At 38.7% G+C, this 18,420-nt stretch overlaps 3 protein-coding genes across 6 annotated transcripts; all 3 read left to right on the top strand.

Moving 5' to 3' along the window:
* Positions 1-396: 396 nt before the first annotated feature.
* On the top strand, positions 397-7,073 carry LOC121747318 (alpha-1,3-mannosyl-glycoprotein 2-beta-N-acetylglucosaminyltransferase-like). Of its 3 annotated transcripts, none has more exons than XM_042141336.1 (19): positions 397-831; positions 1,285-1,335; positions 1,654-1,741; positions 1,900-1,962; positions 2,727-2,761; positions 2,844-2,920; positions 2,997-3,042; positions 3,167-3,229; positions 3,482-3,548; positions 3,637-3,705; positions 3,779-3,848; positions 3,933-3,994; positions 4,467-4,557; positions 4,680-4,773; positions 4,894-4,956; positions 6,161-6,199; positions 6,287-6,457; positions 6,544-6,587; positions 6,821-7,073. In XM_042141336.1, exons 1-19 carry the CDS (start codon positions 766-768, stop codon positions 6,924-6,926), a joined length of 1,365 nt encoding a protein of 454 aa, XP_041997270.1. In that variant the 5' UTR covers positions 397-765; the 3' UTR covers positions 6,927-7,073. The 3 variants fall into 3 exon arrangements, 2 of the variants coding, with proteins under 2 accessions (XP_041997270.1, XP_041997271.1); XR_006039180.1 differs by having other exon boundaries at positions 400-831; positions 6,544-6,716; XM_042141337.1 differs by lacking the exon at positions 6,821-7,073 and having other exon boundaries at positions 400-831; positions 6,544-6,798.
* A 221-nt stretch (positions 7,074-7,294) lies between these two features.
* On the top strand, positions 7,295-10,026 carry LOC121747320 (probable serine/threonine-protein kinase PIX13). The gene is made up of 6 exons (XM_042141338.1): positions 7,295-8,122; positions 8,212-8,528; positions 8,648-8,783; positions 8,871-9,013; positions 9,102-9,225; positions 9,308-10,026. The coding sequence occupies exons 1-6, from the start codon at positions 8,053-8,055 to the stop codon at positions 9,751-9,753; spliced, it is 1,236 nt and encodes a 411-aa protein (XP_041997272.1). The 5' UTR covers positions 7,295-8,052; the 3' UTR covers positions 9,754-10,026.
* A 959-nt stretch (positions 10,027-10,985) lies between these two features.
* Positions 10,986-15,049, top strand: LOC121749655 (probable galacturonosyltransferase 3). 2 transcript variants are annotated; one of them, XM_042144240.1, is made up of 9 exons: positions 10,986-11,178; positions 11,678-11,724; positions 11,825-11,885; positions 12,179-12,217; positions 12,291-12,413; positions 12,546-12,671; positions 12,750-13,084; positions 13,177-14,122; positions 14,715-15,049. In XM_042144240.1, exons 1-9 carry the CDS (start codon positions 11,128-11,130, stop codon positions 14,988-14,990), a joined length of 2,004 nt encoding a protein of 667 aa, XP_042000174.1. In that variant the 5' UTR covers positions 10,986-11,127; the 3' UTR covers positions 14,991-15,049. The 2 variants fall into 2 exon arrangements, with proteins under 2 accessions (XP_042000174.1, XP_042000173.1); XM_042144239.1 differs by having other exon boundaries at positions 12,537-12,671.
* Positions 15,050-18,420: the final 3,371 nt, after the last annotated feature.

Raw genomic sequence — 18,420 nt, 5'->3', positions numbered from 1 at the left:
CCAAGATTGTATAATAAGGGAGACGAGAGTTGAGGAAGATATGAGGTTTTTTCTAAAGAAAAAATATTTATTTTACCAAAACAATTACTTTTTGTATTTCAACATATGACGTCATTTAAATCAAGAATCGTTTCATCAAAGTAATGAATTATCATCAACCAAATCATTTGCAATTATCCCCAAATCAGGTCATATGCAATCGTTTAAGTCGACAACAATGTTAAGCATCATAGTTTCCTATACTAATTATCAAAATAGCGAGATAGATCATAATTTTACCAAACTAGATGATTTTTTCGGTAATACAACTCTTACAACTATTAAATTGAGTATTAAATTAGTAGAAATGCAGATGACCAAAATTTATTTAATTTAATATCGAGTACTACATGTATTTAAAAAAATTATTTCTTGTAATCGAATGGATTAAACAAGTGCAAAAATGTTTGAGAGTGATCTTCAAATTCATTGATTGGGAAACCATGGCATACAAACTTCAACAAGAGGGGAGGGGAAAAATACATGCAACATTGTGTGATTTGCAGTAAAAATATTGAATATTCAAGCTAGGGCGGATGGAATCACCTTCCGTGAAATAGCATATTTTGATTTTCAGTTGGAATTTTTTTAACTAACAAGTTTTCAGATCCAAATTTCCCAAGTCGTTGCAGTGGTGGACTTGGGGCAGTTGCGCGTCGTTTCTTCCGTTGGAAGCTATTGATTTTGTCGACAACCAACACAGAGAGAGGATTCAATTAATCGAGAATGAGGAGGTGCTCTTGCGACTACCGGTACCTCCTCCTCGTCGCCGTGCCGTTCATCTACATCCAGGTTTAACCCTACTTACTTGCATTTCGCTGCTTCATAATTTTCCCCCTCAATGAATTAAATATATTTCTGTAATACATCAATTAGAATTTCTTAATTGTGGGTGATCCTAATCGGACAGCCAGCATATATGGACTCGTGATATCGTTGAGCAAAATTATGGAATCTCATCTTTTTAGTGATTGACTTAGCTTATCATAACTGGATTTTCTTACTGATGGCTACTGCAGATGGAGTGAAGTTGTGATTTTGCTGTGCAACTATCTGAATTATGTTATGAATTGTCATGAGCCATTTTCTTCCTCAGCACATACAATCTGAATGATTTTGTTAATTCTGTTTTTCTCCTTTTCACTTTTTCGTTTTTGGCTGGGCTGATTATACTGGGAATGCCTTGTGATGCTTCTTTTGATAAAATGAGGGTCCTACTGACTGATTTATTTTCTTGATGTGCAGATGCGCCTTTTTGCCACACAATCAGAGTATGCGGATCGCCTAAATGATGCTGTATGTCACCTTCATTTTAATTCGGTGAATAAAATAGAGACTTAAGTATGTCTTATTAGATAGACACTCATGCTAACATTAACATATGTAAGCATTAACATATGTAACCTTCTATTACATTCTGGTTGTGGTCTGGCCACAGTATTAGTTTCTGGAACTTTTCAGCATTTTTTTTGTTTCGAGTAACTAAGCAAAGTTCAGAACTCTCAAATCCAAGTTCTGTCTGTATGGAGAACTTGAAAATGATTCTCCTAATTATACATCTCACTTTGCAAACAAGAAGTGTGTGATAAAAGCCTCATGATTTTCTTATTCCAGATCGAGGCAGAAAATCAGTGTACAAGACAGACACGATTACTGATTGATCAGATTAGCTCACAACAAGGACGACTTCTTTCTCTTGAAGGTGCACTATCATTCTACTTCAAATTTCGATGTGTGGAATCATCTCCTTTGATTTTTTTAGATGAGATTTTCTCAACCTAGAGGGGTTTAGTATCTCGTTTAAGACTGCAGTTTAAAGGATATCTTGCTGATTTTACTATTATGAGTTCTGAATTTCAGAAGAAAAGAAACGCCAAGATCTGGAGTGCAGCCAGTTGAGAGCTCTTGTTCAAGATCTGCAACGTATGTTTGTTTAACCATTCTTTTATCTCATAAGAAACTGTTTTCAATACTTTTATGCAACAAGCTATTAATCATGTATCCTAGTGACCTAGTCCCTATTGCTCTTGGTATGACTAATTTGAAAAGTAGAGTACTCATACAGTCTTACATTACATGCAAGAAGAATAGACATAAAGACAATACTTCTCAATGTGGAACTTAGCAATTGCCTAGAACTACAATTGTTATTCAATTAAGGGCACTGGCAAGGCTACAATGAAAGACTCTTGGTACATAGAATGCTTGTTGATTACTAATTGCTAGGATTATAACACTAAGAGAATGCTGTTTTGCATACAAAAGTCCAGTACCCTCTTTTGTATTTGTTCCAGTTTTTTTTTTTTTTTAAATTTATTATTAATTTTTTTAATCTAAATTCATGTAGCACCACACGCATCACTTTGTGGCATTGTTTCTCTAGCAACTGATCCTTGTTGAAGTTTCACTTTGTCTTGCTAATGGGGTTACACAACTTACACTTACTAAAAATATGTCGCTGTTATTGTATGTGCGGTTTTTGCCTCTGGGAGTACATTTGTTATCATTATTTTACAACAATTAATCTATTTATGCTTCATATTTGTTTGCGCAAATGCTAGTTATTACACATTCGTCCCCTTTTCTTCTCTTCTTTTGTAGTCTATTTTTGCTGTGGGCTAAGCCTGTTTTCCCTGGTTGATGGCTGGATGTAGTATGATAATGACACTATCTCTGTTATACTGCAGGGAAGGGTGTTGAGAAACTGGTTGGTGATGTACAGGTTTGTTGAGTTGAATATATAATTTCTTGTCCCTCATGCTATCCCATTAACCTTTTCACTGAACATGCTCCTGAATGATCAGGCTCCAGTAGCAGCTGTCGTAGTTATGGCCTGTAACCGTGCTGATTACCTTGACAGGACTATTAAGTCAATTTTGACGTATGATTCATTTCGCTCCATTTTTTTGGTGCTCTAACTGCTAGCACTCAACTGACTGTATTTCTCATCCTTATAGGTACCAAAGTCCTGTTGCATCAAAATATCCCCTCTTCATATCACAGGTACCTAAAAATAACACTTTTAATCGTATTAGTACACATCATTTCTCATGTATTCAGTACATAATTCAGAATAAGGAGGTATAAATTGCATATAAATTATTCTTCTCTTTTTCATGTTGAGCAGGATGGGCCAGATCCAAAGGTTAAAAGTACAGCATTGAGTTATGATCACCTAACCTACATGCAGGTACTTGATTTCCATCTCATTTCGTCACAAACAGCATCATGCTTTACTAGCTGTGTTTGAAGCCAGCCAATTTCATAAGGCATTATCCAATTTTCCCCAACATTTGCATTTTAATTGAAACACATATACAATGGAAATCTAGCTATTTTTCCAAGACATCAATTACAAGATGGCCGGACTTAGTTATCTCAAGTCAAAGTCTGTCTTATTTACTGAACTATGATAACACTACCATAATACTCATATCTACAGCATCTGGATTATGAACCTGTGCATACAGAAAGACCTGGGGAGATGATAGCATACTACAAGATTGCACGTAAAGTTTTCAAATTTGTTGTTCATAATCATCTGTTATGTTTGAACAAATTGCTATTGCCTTAATACTTTAATCTATTGTCTTACAGGGCATTATAAGTGGGCACTAGATCAATTGTTCTACAAACATGAATTTAGCCGGGTGATCATCCTTGAAGGTGTCTATGAATTAATGTTTCCGATCCTTTCTAGTTTATTTGTTTTACTCTCTGAGCATATCTCAACATGCAGATGATATGGAAATTGCTCCTGATTTCTTTGACTTTTTTGAGGCTGGGGCTTCCCTCATGGACCGTGACAAGTGAGGTTTTTGGACTCTCATGATATCTGATCAGTATATAATTATGTTCATCTCCAGTTTCTGGCTAAAGCTGCATATTTGCAGGTCCATCATGGCAATTTCTTCATGGAATGACAATGGACAAAAACAGTTTGTACATGACCCTTGTAAGTTAGTTCCTTATAAAGATTCTTCAAAACTCCTAAGAAAATTGTCTGCGTACAAGTTAGTAGATTCCTTTGAACTTGGGTAGATAGAGTGAACTGGTGATGCAAAATCGAGAGTAATAGGGATGAAAAGATTGGTTGGACTTGGAATATACTCTCCAAACATCATGGTTGAGAAATATGATTGGAAATTCTAAATCTGAATATTGATTTAGCTGTTGAATGCCTAGAAGAATGACACTGATAAAAATCTAATAATAGTTCTTATTTCTGAACAAATCCTAATACGTATTTTGCCTACTTGACTCTTGTATTACCATGACTCTTTTGTATCACATCTATTTAATTTTTCCAAGTTGATAATTTACATCATGCACTCTGTGGATGGCAATAATTTTGTGCGATCCATTGCACGATTTTAGTGGTCTATCTACCCTAGGAGTTCATTTTCATATTCACATACCTCTTGCAGATGTGCTTTACCGCTCAGATTTTTTCCCTGGCCTTGGGTGGATGCTTACAAGATCCACATGGGATGAACTTTCTCCTAAATGGCCAAAGGCATATCCTTCAAGTGTTGTATTTGTATATTCATATTATTAAATACTAAATTGATATTTATAAATCTAAAAGTATGGTTTATTTACGTACTGCAATCTTGAGAATTTTCTTGACCAAAAATTACTTATTGGGATGATTGGCTGAGACTGCAAGAAAATCACAAAGGACGACAGTTCATTCGCCCAGAAGTATGCAGGACATATAATTTTGGAGAGCATGTACGTATTGAATCAATCTCCAGATTGCTTTATGAAATAAGTTTTAGTGTTTAAATCAAGTAGTGTGCTTGAAATTGTTTCCCTCAGAACGTGCATTCATGAGGATGTTTTTTCTCACAGGGTTCCAGTATGGGTCAGTTCTTCAAAAAATATCTCGAACCAATAAAATTGAATGACGTCCAGGTATGCAACTGTAGAACAGTAATATATAGATGTATGCGGAAAAGTAAATAGACATAGTAGAGAAGAGTAGTAGGTATAGATGTAGGTGTAGGTGTTGGTGTATTTGACTCAACACATGCCACATATATATAGTACAAGAGATTAAGCTAGGCTATGTCACATCACCGATGTGGGACAGAATACTAATATTCTTAACACTCCCCCTCAAGCTGGAACATCTATATTGGCCAGCTTGGTACAAAGTTCTCAAAAATGTTTTTCCTCAAACATCGGCAGCACTAGTAGTAGCCGAAACTATAGGGTAGTAGTAGTTGCAGCTGTTGCATAAGTAGACCTGCAAGGCAGAGTAGTAGTAGTTGTAGCAGAGTAGCAGCTATAGGGCAGTAGTAGCAGATGCAGAGCAGTAGTAGCTACTGTAGCAGAGTAGAAGATGCATGGTAGTTAGTGTCAGTTGTAGCAGAGTAGCAGCTGGACAGTAGTTGCAACTGTAGCAGATGCAGGTAGTAGTATCAGCTGTAGCAGAGTAGCAGCTGTAGGGCAGTTGTTGCAACTGTAGCAGTAGTAGCAGATGCAGGCATTGACAGTTGCAGCAGAGTAGCCACTGTAGAGCAGAAGTAGTAGATGCAGCGGCGTCAGAAACCCTAGTTTGGGCAGATAAGAGCAGTTGTGCAATATAGTAATGGTAGAAACCGAAATTTGGGCAGAGTAGAGCAGCAACACCGTAAACCCTAGTTTGGGCATAATAGCGCAGTAGAGCAGAACAAAACATAATTTCGGGTAGAGTACAGTAGTGACGGAAGTGCAGAGTGGGGATAGTAGAGCGGGCAGCGGCAGAAACCCTTATTTAGTTCCTTTTTTGTTTTGGAAACCCTAATTTTCTAGAGACGGATTCGAATCCGCTCTGATACCATGTAGAACAGTAAAATATAGAGGTATACGGAAAAGTAAATAGACATAGTAGAGAAGAGTAGTAGGTATAGATGTAGGTGTAGGTGTAGGTGTTGGTGTTGGTGTATTTGGTGTGTATTATTACTCAACACAGGCCACATATATATAGTACAAGAGACTAAGCTAGGCTATGTCACATCGCCGATGTGGGACAACAGAATACTAATATTCTTAACAACAACCATTTGGCCTTTATTCATCACCTCTTCTTGTGCTTGCCGTTTTCTGAAAACATCGCTTGTCATCTGTATGGAAGGTTGACTGGAAGTCAATGGACCTGAGCTACCTGGAGGAGGTAAATTCTTGTAGGATGATTGTGAAGTGTCATAACATACAGAAAATCAATTGCTTAGAATTATTCTAAATCTAAAAGCTTTTATAGGACAAGTATGTGGAGCACTTTGCTGATTTGGTAAAAAAAGCGACTCCTATTCAAGAAACCAATGCTTTTCTGAAGGCATCTAACATAAAAGGAGATGTCCGTATTTTGTACCGAGACCAGCAAAACTTTGAGCAGATTGCAAGTCAGTTTGGTATATTTGAAGAATGGAAGGTAATTGTTGTTATAGTGACTTGTGTCCCAATGCCTGGAGGGAATTCATCCTTTTCAATCTCCTGATGGTTTATTACATTATGCAGGATGGTGTCCCAAGAGCAGCATATAAAGGAGTAGTAGTTTTCAGGTATCAAACACCGAAACGTGTGTTCCTTGTCGGTCCAGATTCTTTAGGACAACTGGGAATCAGATAGACTCTCAGTGATGAGATGCATATTCATTCCAATAACTTGATGAGATTTTGACTGAACCATAGGTGGTTTTGCTTCTAGCAAGTTTTATACTGCATTTTGCCCCATGTATTATACTAATACAATTATAGTGATTTGTTTTAATTACTCGTAGCCCTATTGAAAACAGGAAGAAGAAGAAGAAGAAGAAGAAGAAGAAGAGGAGTTTTGTGAAATTTCAAGTATCCTTCTATATCATATTATCACAAATACAAACTCAAAATATTTTTGGGTGACGCAATTTGGTGTGGATTGAACCTTGGAACTAAGGTCTTAAGATTGACGAATCTCATTTCATATAGTATCTATTTAATATAGATAAGTCTACTGTCTACATAGGGTTTTATTTGACCAATTTGAAAGCATTGACTTTTCTTTATATACTCCATCCGTCTTATGTTACTTGCACTTTTCATTTTAGGCCGTAAATTTAAGATTAATTTTTTAGTGTAATTAAATTAAAATTTTAAGTGTAATGAGACATCACTTAATAAAGGAGCTCTTAACTTAAATTAACATATTAATTAAATACATTAATTCTAACTTAAACTATAAATAGTGTAAGGAGTTTGTGACGAGCTGAACAGTGCAAGTAATATGGGACGGAAGGAGTATAGCTCATATAACAAACTCAAGTTAATTTTGTATTATGAAGCATCCTCTCAAAAGTGGCAAAAGGGCTTCTCAAAATAGTGGAGTTTGGGGCCAAGAATGCACTGACAATTATAAAGAAACACTAGTACACTTTACATGATATTTCCAACAAATTTCTTAGATTACGTTTCTAGCATCTAAATCATTTAACTATTATTATTTCGATATCCTATTATACTAGTACGTATTTAACAAACCTTTCTCACAATACTAAAAATCTAAATTATACTATTTATATTAGAGAGAGAGAGTGTGTGTGACTGTGAGCATTGGGCATTGAAATTTCTACGTTAACGCTGTTTTTTGACTTGACTTTCGTTGTTCATATCCACATCGTTCTCTTAAATATTATTCCACTATACTGTAACTAAATTCCACGACTCTCCTCTCTCCTTCTCATAGCTTTTGTGATTAAAGGTCCACTTCTTTATTATAGAAGAAAACAGGTAGTGGGATCTGTCTTCGAAATTCTTAGTGAGTATTGTTAATTTGTTACACAACATTCATTTGTGCTTTAGTCAACACAGAGTAAGGAAAAGGATCATCAAACGAAAAAGGGAGCCTCTGTAACCAGGAAAATCACATCTACTGAAGAAGAAAAAGGCATAAGGGACGTGATGCGAGTGAGATAACTCCTAAACGATCGTCTGATTTTCGAGATAATTCAGTTTCTATACCTCACAATTCCAATTTTCGAGATCAAGCAGCATGGGAATTTGCTTCAGTTCTGCCTCCGTTGATCAAAGCCCGCCGCAATCTACCAACCAATTCAGCTCAGGTATCCCCCACACGATCTCGTTAATTTGATTTGTGTAATTATTGTTTATGATGAATGGACGATAAATTGTTTTTTTTTTTTTGCCGCAGTGGCGACGTCGGAGGCGACGACGAGGAGCACGATGACGTCTTCGAGCGGCGGCAGCAGCAGCACAATTTCCGCCGGAAGTTGCGGTGGGAGTTTTAGTCCGGCGGGGAAGATGCTTGCGCAGCCGAATTTGAGGGTTTTCACCTTGGCAGAACTCAAGGCGGCGACTCGGAATTTCAGAAGTGATTCAGTGCTTGGAGAAGGAGGTTTTGGGAAAGTTTACAAGGGGTGGCTCGAAGACAGAGCCACTGGCAAAACAACCATAATTGCTGTCAAAAAGTTGAATTCTGAAAGTATGCAAGGGTTTCAAGAGTGGCAGGTACAATTCAATTGAATTGCTTTCTCCTCTTATATGCTCAATTAGCTTAGCTTTAAGCCTTTAACTACATAGTATTATGATGGTGATTGAGATTGAAAATGGATGATGTGTGTGTGCAGTCTGAGGTGAACTTCCTTGGAAGACTTTCACATCCCAATCTGGTGAAGTTGTTGGGGTATGGTTTGGAGGACACAGAGCTGCTTCTTGTGTATGAATTTATGGCGAAAGGCAGCTTGGAGAACCATCTCTTTGGAAGTAATATTCTCTCTTGAATGCAATAATATAATTTAGTGATGAGTTTAATGGCTACTGATTTTATATATATGTATGTATCTTGGTTAGGGGGCGCGTCTGTGCAGCCGCTTCCATGGGACATTAGGCTCAAGATATTGATCGGAGCAGCTTGTGGTCTGGCCTTCCTGCACGCCTCTGATAGAAAAGTTATCTACAGGGACTTCAAGGCCTCAAACATATTGCTTGATGGAGTAAGCTCAACTTTTCAAAATATATTTCAAACATCTATCTCATTTTGATTCTGTATATATTAACCTTGAGTTATTGATCTTCACTCAGTCATACCATGCCAAGATATCTGACTTTGGCCTAGCAAAGAATGGTCCAACAGCTAGTAGATCCCATGTGACCACACAGGTTATGGGGACATATGGTTATGCAGCTCCGGAATATGTTGCCACTGGTAAACACCTGCCTACTTCTGCTTGTTGAATCAAAACCATTTGAAATGAAATGAGTTGGTTACAAATACTATTGCATTGCAGGGCACTTGTATGTGAAGAGCGATGTGTATTGTTATGGCGTGGTGTTGGTAGAAATGCTGACAGGGCTGCGCGCGCTTGACGCCAACCGGCCTTCTGGGCAACACAGCCTGGGTGATTGGATCAAGCCACATCTATCAGATAGGAGGAAGTTGAAGCGCATCATTGATGCCCGGCTAGAAGGCTATCCCAGCAAATCAGTACACCACGTAGCTCAGCTTGCCTTGCATTGCCTTGAAAGTGAGCCTAAAAACAGACCATCCATGCAGGAGATAGTTGAGAGACTGGAAAAAATCGGTTCTTCTAGTGAGAGGCCTAGAGAACGTAGAGCGCAGTCCGGCAGTCCTCATGCAGTGAGTCGCCGTGGCCATCAACCACTACAGCATCGTTCTCCACTTCATCCTAAACCAGAGGCCACAGAATCCTATCCTCTGCCACAGCGCTCATAAAAGTAACTATATAGTATATGTGTTCTGTGTGTTCTGTCATCTTCTTATTGTTTCTGTGATGGGTAAGAGTAGGCATAAGTGTGCCATTTTTGTGGTTGATGTAAAGTTGTGTAAAAAATGTTGAGATGTTCGTGCTATGTGTTCAAATGTATGCTATTTATACGTGGAGAGACTTGATTATGTTAAGGAGATTTAAAGAGATTTTAGCTATATATTACTTGATGGTTGTATTTGAAATTTCTCTAATTTTTAAAACTTTTATTTGTTTTTTTATCTCGTTTTACCGCAATGGATGCATTCAATCATTCATAACCTAATATCTCTTGTCAAATCCATCCATCCATCCATCGACAGATAAAGATAAAAGTGGAAATTATTGTAACTCAAGATAAAAATACAACACAATTTAATTGGTAAAATGTTTCTCTATACGCTAATTATATTCAAAGAATAAGAACCATTATTGATGTAAAAATAATGGTCCTTAAACTATTGAGCTTTAATTCTGAATAAGGCTAGCCAAACCCCCACCCAAAGCGCGTCCTTTTCTTTTTCTTCTAGGGACATTGGCCTTATAATAAATTTTGGTTTAATTTTGATATTTTCGGCGGATTTTAAAATTTATTTAAAATAATTTTGTATTTGTAATTTTACAATCTGATTCAAATAAAATATTTTCGGCAAAAATTTATTCTACATGAACATCTCTAAAATATTTACTCCCTCCGTCCACAAAAAATAGTTCCATTTGTGGATGATGCAAAAATTGATAAAGTAAAAGAGAGAGGGAGAAAAAAACAGGTGAAGTAAGAGAGAGAGGGTGAAAAGATGGATAAAGTATGAGAGAGGAGAAAAAATTGGTAAAATATGAGATACTATAAGCTTTTCACTTTTAGAAATGAGACTATTTTTTGTGTATATTCTAAAATGACAAAATGAGATTATTTTTCGTGAACGGATGAAATAGAATATTTTAGATTGCTTTTTAAGTTTATGTCAAAGAGGATAAAGTCACGTAAAAAGCCATATTAATTTACTCGGTGATAAAAATGTCGCATACCTTATAGAGTAATTCACTTGGCATAAAAAATAATAGTACACGAAACATAAAATTTGTACTAATATTATAGACTCATTTCAAAGTTCTTAAAATATAGAACTAGGCCAAAGCCATTTTAGGGCCAATATCACTTTTAATTTTATGTTTAAAATCAGAAAATAAAATTCTAAATCCAGTGTTCGTTTCTACCCAGTTCACACTTATGAAGCCCAAAATTGTGTAAAATTGAGTAAAATTAAGAGGAGGAAGAAGAAGAATTAGAAGAAGAAGAAGTTGAGCTGATCGAATTCTACGGTGGTTACTCCTCTCGTAAGATGAGAGGCGGTTTAACATCACCATCTCTTTCCGCGATCTTCCTTTTCCTCGTAAGTCCTATCTCTCTTAATTTATCCTGATTCAAATCTTATTGAGTACGCGCATGTATCCGATGTCAATGCTTTCCACGAGAATGTTGCTCTCTTCTGTTGATTCCTTATTGTCCAGTGCATTCAGATCGGACTAGTAATCTCACTACCACATTATTTGTTTGTGTGTGTGGTGGTGCCATACGGCAAGTACAAGGCCTTTGCTTCCTCAATCTATTCGAAAACCTCATTTCGCAGCTCTACTTCCTACTAATCTTTGATTACTTGTTTTTCCAATCCGGAATCCCCGTCAGTTGCTGCAATATGTTTCATCTATTAGCTATGATTAATTTATTCCCCGCTTACTTTAGCTTGATCGATGTGTATTTCTATTGTTTTAGTTTTAAGCTTCCGTTTTAAAGCGATTAGACTGATTTTTTGTGGGATATCAAGTATCTGTTTGAAGGAGTTTCAAGGAATTAATAGAACTATTTTGATCTCATATCACATATTAATACAGGGTATCAACATTGTCTTGTCAGTCAGAGCAGAGGTTTCACCTACGCTGTAAGAGTTTAAGCAGTTAGTATTGTTGCTTCTGTTATAACAAGATTCATCACATGGATCTATTGCACCTCATGTTTCCATCTTTATTATGATTTTCCAGTCGAAGAGAAAACAGACTATATGCCCCATTATATGACTGCCCAAACTGCATTGAAAGAAAGGTAATGATTTCATTCCCGAGCTGTCTAAGTAGTAATCTTCCTTAACATGAAATTTTGGTTGCCATTTGTTATTTGTGCCTTTCTACTTGTCCATGGATGAGAAACTAAGAACATTTGTTGATTTGATAGGATGCTCATACGTCTGAACAATTAGAATAATGCCTATATGTACAAGTGTCTTTACTCTCTAAGCCGATTATTTTGCTACTGAAAACTGAGTGTTTGATTTTATTGGAAAATCTATGCCAAAAAACTGATGCTTCATTTGCTTGCACCAAACAATGGCTTGGCAGGATCGAGGAAATATCAGTTCTACTGATCATCCTTGGAAGGTAAGACCTTTTTTTCTCTTTTTTAATGTAAGCAATTTGAATGTAATTAAGTTTGATTGATCATTTCATGCAGGATTTTGACATAATTGTAACATACAGCAACCCTTCTGGTGCTGTTCAAGTTAGGAGTGTTAGATCTAGAGACCTATCTTCTTCATGGGTATGGAGAAACCCTAGAAAGGAGAAACACAATAGAGTAAGGAGTTTGCTGGTGATTTTTATCCAGCTATATCTTCATTTTATGTTCTCTCAATTCAGTTCCCAGAAGTCCATTTTGATCCTGATTGTAGGTCACTGACCTCTCCACTAATTCTCGTAGATAGTACAGGACCCATTTCAAACTAAACTGAGCTATAGAAAAAATGGGGACAGTTGGAGTGACAATCACCAATTTCAAGGTGAAACCTCACAAGCACAAGCATACCCGGTGCATCCTGTGAAACTTAAGAGACAGGTGCAATTTCTATATATGCACTTACAGCTTATACATTGCTTTTGACGGTTTGATAAGTAATTTCTTCTCCTTCTTCAGATGCTACGAAGGGAAAGGAGGGAGAGGAGAACTGCAGATCTGATAAATCAAGACAGAGAGATAGAAAACCAAACGCAAGAAGAAGCCATTAAACGAGCTAGGGAGCTTGACACCAATATCAAGGGGAAATACAGCATATGGAGGAAAGAGTATGAAAATCCCAACGCTGACTCAACAGTAAAACTTATACGAGACCAGATCATAATGGCCAAGGCTTATGCAACAATTGCTATGGCTAAGAATGAGACTGTGCTTTATAATTCTCTGATTGAACAGTCCAGAGAAAGTCAACTTGCAATAGGAGAAGCAACAAATGATGTTGAACTTCATCCAAGGTTTTGTGACATCAAGTGTTTGTTGATAAAAATTTCAGGTGCTAGCTTCGATCTGATATACAATTTTTTTGCTCCTTTTTCTTTCTTGTCAGTGCTCTTGATCAAGCGAAAGCCATGGGACACATTCTAGCTACAGCAAAGGACCAGTTATATGATTGTGTTCTGATAGCAAGAAAGTTGAGAGTAATACTTCAATCTAGTGAGGCTAATGTCAATTCGTTCAAGAAGAAGAGCACATTTCTGATACAGCTTGCTGCAAAAACTGTTCCCAGACCATTGCATTGCATTCCCTTAGTTCTCACCACAGATTATCACCTAAGTAATTATGATAAAAAAGTTTTTCCTAACAAAGAAAAACTTGAAGATCCATCTTTGTACCATTATGCCATCTTTTCTGATAATGTACTTGCAACATCTGTGGTCGTGAACTCAACAACACTACACGCAAAAGAACCTGGAAGGCATGTGTTTCATATAGTCACAGATAAGCTGAACTTTGCAGCTATGAAAATGTGGTTTCTAGTTAATGCTCCTGCAGGTGCAACAATTGAAGTTAAGAATGTTGATGACTTCACTTGGCTGAATTCCTCATACTGTCCTGTCCTCCGTCAGCTTGAATCTGCACGGATGATAGAATACTATTTCAAGGCACATCAATCATCATCTCTCACTGGTGGTGCTGACAATCTCAAATATAGGAACCCAAAGTACTTGTCAATGCTTAATCATCTTAGATTTTACCTTCCTGAGGTTTACCCAAAGCTGGATAAGTTATTGTTCCTGGATGATGACATTGTTGTTCAGAAGGACCTGACACCTTTATGGTCTGTTAATCTGAATGGGATGGTGAATGGTGCTGTGGAAACCTGCAAAGAGAGCTTCCATAGGTTTGACAAGTATCTGAACTTTACAAATCCAAAGATAGCTGATAATTTTGATGCAAACGCTTGCGGCTGGGCATTTGGCATGAATATCTTTGATTTGATCGAATGGAGGAAACGTGACATTACTGGAATATATCATCACTGGCAAGAAATGGTATGGTTGCATCTCACTCTAACCTTTCCCTTTATGTGGTGCTTTTTTATTGTTAAATATGTTCAAATGTGTAGCTAAATTTTTGAAACTACTTTACTGGAAAGGGCCAATTTCTCCTTGTCACATTGTTCTCATTAAAATGAACTGGATGTGCACAGGATAGCATGCAATTTTCTACTGTCTAGTAGACCAGTACATGTATTCTTCTTTTTGTTTTTAGCAGAGTAATTTTAGGCTTCTACGTATCAAGGGTGAATGGAATTTTTCTTTTTGGTAGATCAGCAACTAGGAAATTCTTAGAATGCTTACATTTCAGTGATCCAGCATAAACCACATTACTAATCTAGTACAATCCCATAGGTAAGACTTTCCTTCAACAAACAACGTGGTAACATCATTGCCATCATTATCATCTTGATTGTGTCGTGCACTGTATTGACTTGGCCACAGGTGGTGATATCATAATAATGGTTGTAAATCCTTGAAACTCAATCATGTCCTAGCTCTTAGAGCAAAGGTGGTATACATAATCTGTACTTGGACCAAAAATGATGTATAGCATCTCATTTACTTGATTTATGTTTGATTACAGAATGAGGACAGGACTCTTTGGAAACTTGGGACGCTGCCACCGGGGCTGATAACTTTCTACAACTTGACCCACCCTCTGGATCGGAGCTGGCATGTTCTGGGGTTGGGCTATGACCCAGCTCTTAACCAGACAGAGATAGAGAATGCTGGTGTTGTACATTATAATGGAAACTATAAACCATGGTTGGATCTTGCCATAGCCAAGTACAGATCATACTGGTCCAAATATGTCATGTATGATAACTTCTATTTACAAGTGTGCAACCTGAATCAATAATGAGGGATGTTTATTTTTCGTCATGTATAAAATGGTTGGCTTAAGCTTTTCATGTTTTACTTGGTTGTGGTTGTCATTTCCTTTCCATAAGTTGCAATGTTGCTCCAAATGAGATGACTGGGATTCAGCATTTGTTTTCACCTACTACTAAACATCACACCCTCGACACAAAATGGTAGACTAGTTGATATAGCTGGGATCCTTTCTGGCTATATATATCAATGAATGGATGGTGACGGCAATACTGAGACTACTAGTTAAGACCAAGATTGAATAACCAATCTTTGCCAAACATGTTATAAGGAGGGTGTTTGGTACTCAAGATTGTCAAAAGGGCAACAAGCATGTGCTTTGTCCTCTCGACCTGTCTTGCCTGCGCCAAAAACAATGTTTAATCTGGGGAGAAGGTCGCGATCCGCCTAGATGAAGCTAATTTCCACTTTTCTCCCATTCTATATGTTGCAACACTTAGCCCAATGCCGCATTTGCCACACTGGCGCTCTCAACAGTTTGGCCCCTCTTCGGCACATGTATCCGACCCACTCTGCTGATTAAATGACATCTCTTGAATAGTCAATAAACCAGTCATTATAAAAGCATCGGCAGTGGGACGGATGTCCCGGCGAACATCCCGACGGACTTCCCAAAAACACCTCCTGCCACGTCATAAGGACATCCCACTGCACAATGGCGGACATCCCCAAGGACATCCACAATAATAAAAATTCACAAATTCGCCAAATTAAACAATTTACGGAATTAAAATTTCAACACGAATACGGACGGAGAAAGTGCAATGATAATCTCATTATATAAAAAAAGTTCATTTCAACAAAAAAAATACTAAACAAATTACATTATAAATATCAACGACGATCCCTCCGAGTCCATAACTCTTCAATTATATCGTTCTGGAGTTGAATATGGGCTTGTCGTTGGCCCATGTCGGCAAATGCACAGATCCGATCGGCCTCTTCATGGGGTATCCCCATACGTACATTAGCGGTGGTCACGCCGTGGCTTGAACCGGCAGCATCAACATCATCATTGGCCCAATCAGTCAGTGTTGGACCTTCATCTTCGACAATCATGTTATGCATAATAATACATGCGTACATGACATCAGCGATGCTGTTAATATACCACATCCGTGATGGACCCTTCACTGCCGCCCATCGAGCCTGGAGCATACTAAATGCCCGCTCCACATCCTTGTGCGCTGCCTCCTGACGACCTGCGAAATAGATCTTTTTCTCTTCTGTTGTGCATCTGATCGTCTTCACAAAGACGGGCCACATAGGGTATATTACATCCGCCAAATAATAGCCCATATTGTGTTGGTTGTCGTTGACGACGAAACAGACGACCGAACCAACGCCCATGCACTGCTCGTTGAAAAGGGGCGACTACTGGAGGACGTTGACGTCGTTGTTCGACACCGGCTACTCCAAAATACGCATGCCAAATCCACAGCCGGTATTCAGCTACCGCTTCAGGGATCATCGTGGGATTCTTGCCCTTGAAACCGGTAGTGTACAACCCTTTCCAGGCGGCGGGGCAGTTCTTCCACTCTCGATGCATACAATCTATGCTGCACAATATTCTCGGAAACCCGTGCTAACTCCTGTGCATATCCATTAGAGCCTGGCAATCTTCGGGGGTAGGCTTCCAAAGATACCTATCCCTGAATATCTCCCTAACGCCCTCACAAAAATACTGCAGACATTCGCGGGCAGTCGTCTCGCCGATGAGGAGGTACTCATCGAACATGTCGGTCGCACCTCCGTATGCCAGCTGCCTGATTGTGGCAGTGTACTTCTGTATGGGCGTGCGGCCGGGTTTACCAACCACATCCTCCCTCATCCTGAAATACTCGTAACGACGCTCTAAAGCATCCACGATACGCAGAAATAGCGAACAACGCATCCTAAAACGTCGCCGGAAAAGTTTCTTCCCAAACCGCGGCTCTGGAGCGAAGTAGTCCTCATACAACCGATAGGTCGAGGTACCGCCGGTTGCTGCTGCTGCTACAAGGCCGCTTGTATCAAGCGATTTATCTCCCTGAACGTAACGGCTCTCACCTCTTCGTTAATTCGCCGGCGCCAGTCATCAGCACCACCACCACTACCACCCGCACCACTACCACTACCACTAGCCATTTTGGATATACTAAAAGAAACGTAGAGAGAGAGAAACTCGTTAAAACAAGTGGTGCGAATGAAATGAAGTTCAACGAGCCGTATATATAGAGTTTTTTTTTAAATTAAAAATTGGGACGTCCGTCGTGGCATCGCAATGGCGGAAGGACGTCGTCGGAAAGCCGTGGAACTCCGCTGTCTGCAAGCGACGTCTGCGTCCGCCGGGTTGACGCCTAATGGCGGACGTCCGACGGGACGCCCACCGCTGCGGATGCTATAAGAGCATCCCCATCCATGCTTTTGCCAAAGAGCATGGAAGTTGGCCCGGACCCACTTTTATTCATTTTTTACTCTCTGCTATTTGGCAAGAGTACAACACCAACATCCATGCTCTTCCGCAAGGACATGCTCAATGGCCCACCATTCTATTATTCAATTTAAAAAAAATATTTTCACAATATTAAAATGCATTAAAAATACCCGGAATACTATTACAAATTACTAAAAAATTAAAAATTGCTTAATTAAAATCCTAAAAATTAAAAATTACATAATTAAAGTCCTAAAAATTAAAAATTAGATAATTAAATTCATAAAATTAAAAAAACTACTACTCGTGACTGAATTTCGCTCAAATGTGTTTGATTAGGTCTTCTTGTAGCTCAATGTGGGTTCTGGTATCGCGCATTGTGTGTCTTGTTTCGATTCTCTCGCGCATCGTCGTATGCATACCTCGGCGTGGGGGAGACCTCGCGGTTTAGGGTAAGCGTTGACCGCTTCAAGGATAACCGTTGGGCTGCCGCCTTGGTGGCCGCTTAAGTGTTGCCCCCTCCAAGCATTCGGGCAATTCTTCCACTTCCAATGCATGCAGTCAATGTTGTCAAGCATACCGGAAAAACCGTGGACTGTTTCGTGAAGATGAAGCAGCCGTTGACAATCTTCAGTGGTGGGTGCCTGATGGAATTCCTCACCTAAAGCAGAACGAACGCCGTCGTAAAAAATTTTGAGGCATAAGATTCCAATTGACTCACCCATAGGCAAATACTCGTCGAAGAGGTCAGCCGTTTGCTCAGTAGCAAGTTGTCGGAGGGGCACAAGTACACTTCTGCAACGCCGAGAGACTTTGCCGACCGGTTGCGTCTCTACATGATTGAAAATATTCAACACGGGCAGACAATGTGTTGACTATACGCATAAACAACCGTTTTGACATGCGAAAACGGACCCGGAAGTCATCTTTGGGAAATCGCGGCTAGTCGGAAAAATAGTCGGCAACGAGCCTGTCGTGGGCT

The sequence above is a fragment of the Salvia splendens genome, chromosome 9, assembly GCF_004379255.2.
Source record: "Salvia splendens isolate huo1 chromosome 9, SspV2, whole genome shotgun sequence".
Lineage (NCBI taxonomy): Eukaryota > Viridiplantae > Streptophyta > Magnoliopsida > Lamiales > Lamiaceae > Salvia > Salvia splendens.
Note: the sequence above shows the minus strand (reverse complement) of the source record. Positions and strands in the feature narration are given on the sequence as shown.